The following is a 5,543-nucleotide window of genomic DNA, read 5'->3' as shown; positions in this document are numbered from 1 at the left end:
GATTTAAGATTTAAAGTTTAACATAAATATTAAGGTGTATTTGATTGCATTACTTAAAATTTAATTCTAGATAATATTATCTAGAAAACAAAAATTATATTATTCCCTTAGAAAATGAATTTTATAAAAATAAATTTTAAATAATTGTACTATATATATTTTTTTATAAAAAAATTAAAAATATTTAATTACTTTTCAAAAAATATATATAATAATTATATATTTTTCATAAGTGTAACCAAATAAACTCTTAATGTTTCCGATATTTTCAATTCCTATCTACCGTTTTCGTGCAACATAAATGTCCATTTGTTGTGATTAGAACCAAAATAGAATTAGATGGGCGATGGGCGAGCGGTAAGGCTAACCCCTCACCCTATTAAACAGCAAGAAGCAACCAAATTTTTAAATAACAAATAAAACAGAAACAAGAGGTGAAGAGATAGCTGGCTGCCTATCATCTAACTGCAAAACCAACCCCAAAAACCATTTAATTTGAAACGGTAACTAACTAAAATTTTAAAATTCAGGGGATTCAAACTAAAAGTTAGCCAAAAACCCAAAAAAATCCTTTGTATAATTTGCATCACTGTTGAGGCGACGATTACGAGGTGACTTCTTACTGATTTTCTCCCGACATCATCCAGTTACAAGTTCGTCTTTCTTCCAGTTTCGGGGAAAAAGAACAGATTTGCCATTAACTTGGCTCTGATGATCTGCCATTCCTATGTGTGCCTTAGCCTCTGTTTTCAATGAACTAAAAAATATCAAAAGAACTTTACACTAAGTTTTTTTGTTATATATATTATATATATATATATTTATAGTTCAGTAGAACTCGCCGCCGGCACTACTCCCGGCAACGGTCTTGTCCGGCCGTTATAAGGTTACCGAAGCGTCATGGGATCCAAAACCTAGATCCGAGTAATCGAACAGCCCGTCTAATGCCACGTACTCCCCGTGGTTATTTACGCCAAGGTCATTTCCGTCGCCGGCGACTCCAAACTCATCAAAACTCAGGATCTCATCACAAAACTTCCACGGTTCACTGAGTTCCACCGACGAATCCGACGAAACGCGATCCAACTCGCTCAACTCTTTATTCCAGGTCTCGCTTGAAGAAGTTGTGGTAGACGGCGGCAGGCCAAGCTCGTCGTCGGAGGCTTCCAGAAGGAACCCGAGCTCCGGCTGAGAGTCGCCGGAACCAGTGGCCGACACCGCCGGCGCCGGAGAGGCGGAGATCTCATCGGCGAAGGTCTTCATGAAGGAGTCCAGATCCGGACTCGCGGTACACAGATCGGAGTCGTCGAGATTGCCGAGGAGATCATCCCTGAGTCGCTTCACTTCGGGGCTGTCTAGCTCAGACTCGTCCCAGTCGTCTCGAACTCGCTTCCTGCAGCTCACCTCCTCCATAAATAGGGGGTTCCAACCTTATCTTTTTAGGGTTTCCAGCAGAGAGAGAAATCGACAGAGAGATAGATAGATAGATAGAGAGGGGTACGATACGGTGAAGCGGCACGAAGATGCAGAGGCAATTTATAGTGAGGCGATATAGAGAGAGAAAGTAGAGAGAGAAAGGGGAATGATGATAGAGACGCATGCAGGCGCGTGGTACCGAATACTTCGGCCATCACGGACGTCCCGACTTTTGCTTTTTATTTATTTATTTAAATAAAAAGGCAAAATAAAAATTCGATAAGGCTGAATTAAAGTGGATTTGAATGGAGATTTGAAGTCCGGTCAGTAGAAGAGGAGAGAGGGGGGGGGTGGGGCCCAGTGGCCTAGTCAATCACGACCTCGTTCTGGTCCATCCTTTTATCTCGGCTCGGCTGAGCGGGACAAAAGGGAGATCTGCATCTGCTTGCTTGCTTGCTAGCTAATTTCAATTATTTATTAAATTTAATTTTAGTGGTGGTTTGTTTAGTTTTGGAGAGAGATGTTTTCGCGGTGGAATAGTAAAAGTCAAGTGGCCGTACAAAGTTCCGTTGCCGTGAGATCTGAGGTAGGCGTGCGTGAAGTAAGATGTCATTTTCCAATTTTAAAATCTGGAAATTGTTTTTTGAGGCTCTGGCATTAGTGTTTTTTTTTTTTTTTAAAAATTTCTTAAAAAAGTTAAAATTGGTTGGCTTCTGGTTCTTCCCTCTTTTTTAAGACTGAAAGAGTAAAAAGGAACCCTAAAATCCACAAAGCAAATGGCCATTTAATACCCCCAAAACAATGAAACCTTACCTACTTTGAAGATAAAAGCACAACAATATAGTTTAAATTTGTAGCACAACGTTACCAAGATTAATTAATCTGAATAATAATCGAATTAAATGTGATCCTTATCTATAACTCAAATTCAATTCTAAAAAGAAAATAATACACAAAAATGCCAGATAATATTAGCCGTATTATAAATGTCATCTTTCTTAATATTATCAATATTAACCTCATTTGTAAATAAATTTATCATATATAGCTAATATGTGATCTCGACATGAACTAATAACGGGTGGTGTGTGAGTTTATCACCTCTCATGATGCCCATGTCCCCCTTTCAAATTATACGCATCGAACAATTGTTATGTTATCTGATATAAATAACATAATAATTAATTTTAATTTATTATAATAGTGGTTAAGATTTGTAAAATTATTAAAAACTTTAAAATCAAATCCAACACATTGAATTTGGAATAACCCAACTTAATAGCAAGCAACTCAAAATGCAAAACTCTTAAGTTGCAAACACAAACACCATCTTGTCTATAACATTTAGAATCAAAGTTTGAGTCCACCTCCCATATTAAGGTTTGATTAAGATAGAATTAATGTTATTAATTAAATTTAAATGTCATTAATTGCGTTCAAACCACATCACCATAATAACTAAAGTGATTTTTTAAGTTCGTAAATATATTAATTTATTTGTTTATATTTAAAGTATAATATAGTGATCAATTTGATTTCTGAATTAAAGTAGAATGAGTTACTTATAATTCATGTAAAAATTTATTTATTTACTTGAATATGCAATGTGTAATAATACTATATTAAATAAAAAAAAATATACCAAGTGTAGACGCCGCTGAGCAAGACTATGAGAGTTTGAAGCTATGAAGATATCAAAATATTAATGTTTTAAAAATTGAATCGGATCGGTCGGTCGGACCAGTTTAACTAAGAATCTGTGGCCTATATGATCTAATTTAACTTAAAAGGTCAAATGTCTTTCAATTTGTTCAAAACTCGATTGGACAGTTAAACTGGGAATCAGATTGATCACAATTTCTTTCACCCCTCATTTATTTTTAAATTTTTAATTATTAATTAATTCTATAATAATATATATAACAATTATATATAAAATATTAGTGGTATATTAGTTAATAATAATAATTTTCATAATAATATATAAAATATTAGTATTTTAAATATATATTTAATATATATATTATTTAATTATAAAATATATATATGATATTATCCGATCAGACCATTCCAGTCTAAGCGGTCGGACCAAGTGACCCGTGACCAAATTAATAAGCCGATTCGCTCTCTAGTCTAATTTTTAAAACATTGAAAAGCATAATTAAGCAGGATTTTAACTTTTTTCATAATTTTCAATGTGTCCCAAAATTTTGATTAAAAACATATTTATGTCTATAAATTTTTATATTTTTCTTATGAAATTTTAAATTTTTTATGATTTTAAATATGTCCTCAATTGTGCAAAATCACCTATTTAAACACTTGAATGCCTCGATTCACTTGTTGGCCAAGTATTTAAATGAGTGATTTTATAAAATTTAAGAACACATTTGAAATTACAAAAAAATTAGACCCTATTATTTTAATTGTTTTCAGTTTTTAATTTTTTAAAATTGTGAAAAAGTACTTACTTTCATATTTTTAAAAATAAAAAATTATAAAAAAATTAAATAATAAAAAATTATTTTGACTATTTTTATCACAAACGCACTTAAAATTTTCAAAACACAAAAAACGCACACTACAAACAAAAAGAATACGTTTTCAATAATTTTAAAATATACACTCAAAATACAAATTTCAAAATAAATTCAAAATTGAAAACTAAATACAAAAATAACAATCCTTTAAGATTTTATAAGAAAAAAAAAATTATAAGTTTAAAGGCATAAATATGGTTTTTTTTTTGGTCAAAGTTTAGGAGTAGATTTAGAGTCACAAAAAATTTAAAATTTTTAGAAAATATAAAAATTTAGGGATATAAATATAATTTTTGCCGTGAAAAATAATTTTGATAAGAAAGAATATTATTAGGGTAACGTATCAGATCCGGCACCAGAAATGACGTGAACAAACAATGTTGAGGGATTTGAAAAGCCGAAGCCAAGGACGGTGCCGATCACGTGAGGTGCGAACGTGCACAACACGTACACGTTGCGCCAATATGATAATTTGCCGAAACAAGGCGGCCAGTCTCTGTCCTCGCTGCTTTACAACATTATCAACTCCCAACGCTGGACTTGGACCCGACCATGCCCGTTGCCCGCCCCTCCAACTTAAATGGAGTCTCCATTTACCGGAGAACTTTTGGACTTTTTAGGTTACATTTTGAAATAAAATTGATAGTTTCATATTATTTAAAAATAATAAAATAATATACTACCTCTCTCTCTATAAATAAATAAGCGACGGCCTTGTCTTCCTTACGAGCCGACCCGGCGGCTCGTCAGCCGAATATCCGAGCCGTCCAACCCACCCACTTAACAGACCCCAACCTAACCACGTGGGTTGGTTAGGGTTAACCAGAAGCCCAACAAATGAGAGCCCTCCTGGGGTCCGTCTTGTTTGGTTGAAACTTATGTACTTTTCTTTTGTTTTTTCCGTCAGTTGCTTTCAAACTTCAATACCCCAAATTTAAGGCAAGATTTCTAATATTTTTTTTATATAAATAAGAAAATACACGAGCAGTTAAATAAACACTAAATGAACTATTCACGAATTACAAATTTACTCTTCTGCCCGCGTCAGATTTATTCAATGCAAACACACGGAGAGAAAAAAGGAAGATTTATATCTCTCTTCTCATTTTACTCTTATCGAATAAACGTTATGTTACTTAACACAAATATCATTAACATTCTCATCACAAATTACATAAATAAAATTAATATTAGTTAATTGGTTAAGGTAGCATTTGTTAAAATGAGTAAGATAAAGGAATATTAAGTTAAGTTCAGAATAATTTTTGAATTAAGATATAAAATGGTCAAGATAACGTTGAGAAACATTCCAAAATTTTTATCAAACTGTTTGTTAAATTTTTTAAAATGCACTAAATGATACAAATGTCATTTTTTTTTATTTATAAAAACAAAGATATGTTTATTTTAATTAGGGAGAGATAAACATATTTTAAAAAATCAAGATAATAGACCATTAATAATTTTTTTAATAATTATTAAATAAATTTAATAAAAATATTAAAAAAAATAAAAATCTGAGATGCATCTTATATTTTAACTCCTTCAACTCGTATCTTGATTAATAAACGTGTCTAAATAAGTCAT

General features: G+C 32.2%; 1 protein-coding gene across 1 annotated transcript; it reads right to left on the bottom strand.

Moving 5' to 3' along the window:
• Positions 1-462: 462 nt before the first annotated feature.
• On the bottom strand, positions 463-1,513 carry LOC127806437 (uncharacterized). The gene has a single exon (XM_052343734.1). It carries the CDS (start codon positions 1,411-1,413, stop codon positions 880-882), a length of 534 nt encoding a protein of 177 aa, XP_052199694.1. The 5' UTR covers positions 1,414-1,513; the 3' UTR covers positions 463-879.
• Positions 1,514-5,543: the final 4,030 nt, after the last annotated feature.

The sequence above is a fragment of the Diospyros lotus genome, chromosome 7, assembly GCF_014633365.1.
Source record: "Diospyros lotus cultivar Yz01 chromosome 7, ASM1463336v1, whole genome shotgun sequence".
Lineage (NCBI taxonomy): Eukaryota > Viridiplantae > Streptophyta > Magnoliopsida > Ericales > Ebenaceae > Diospyros > Diospyros lotus.
This window is presented reverse-complemented; position numbering and strand designations above follow the sequence as displayed.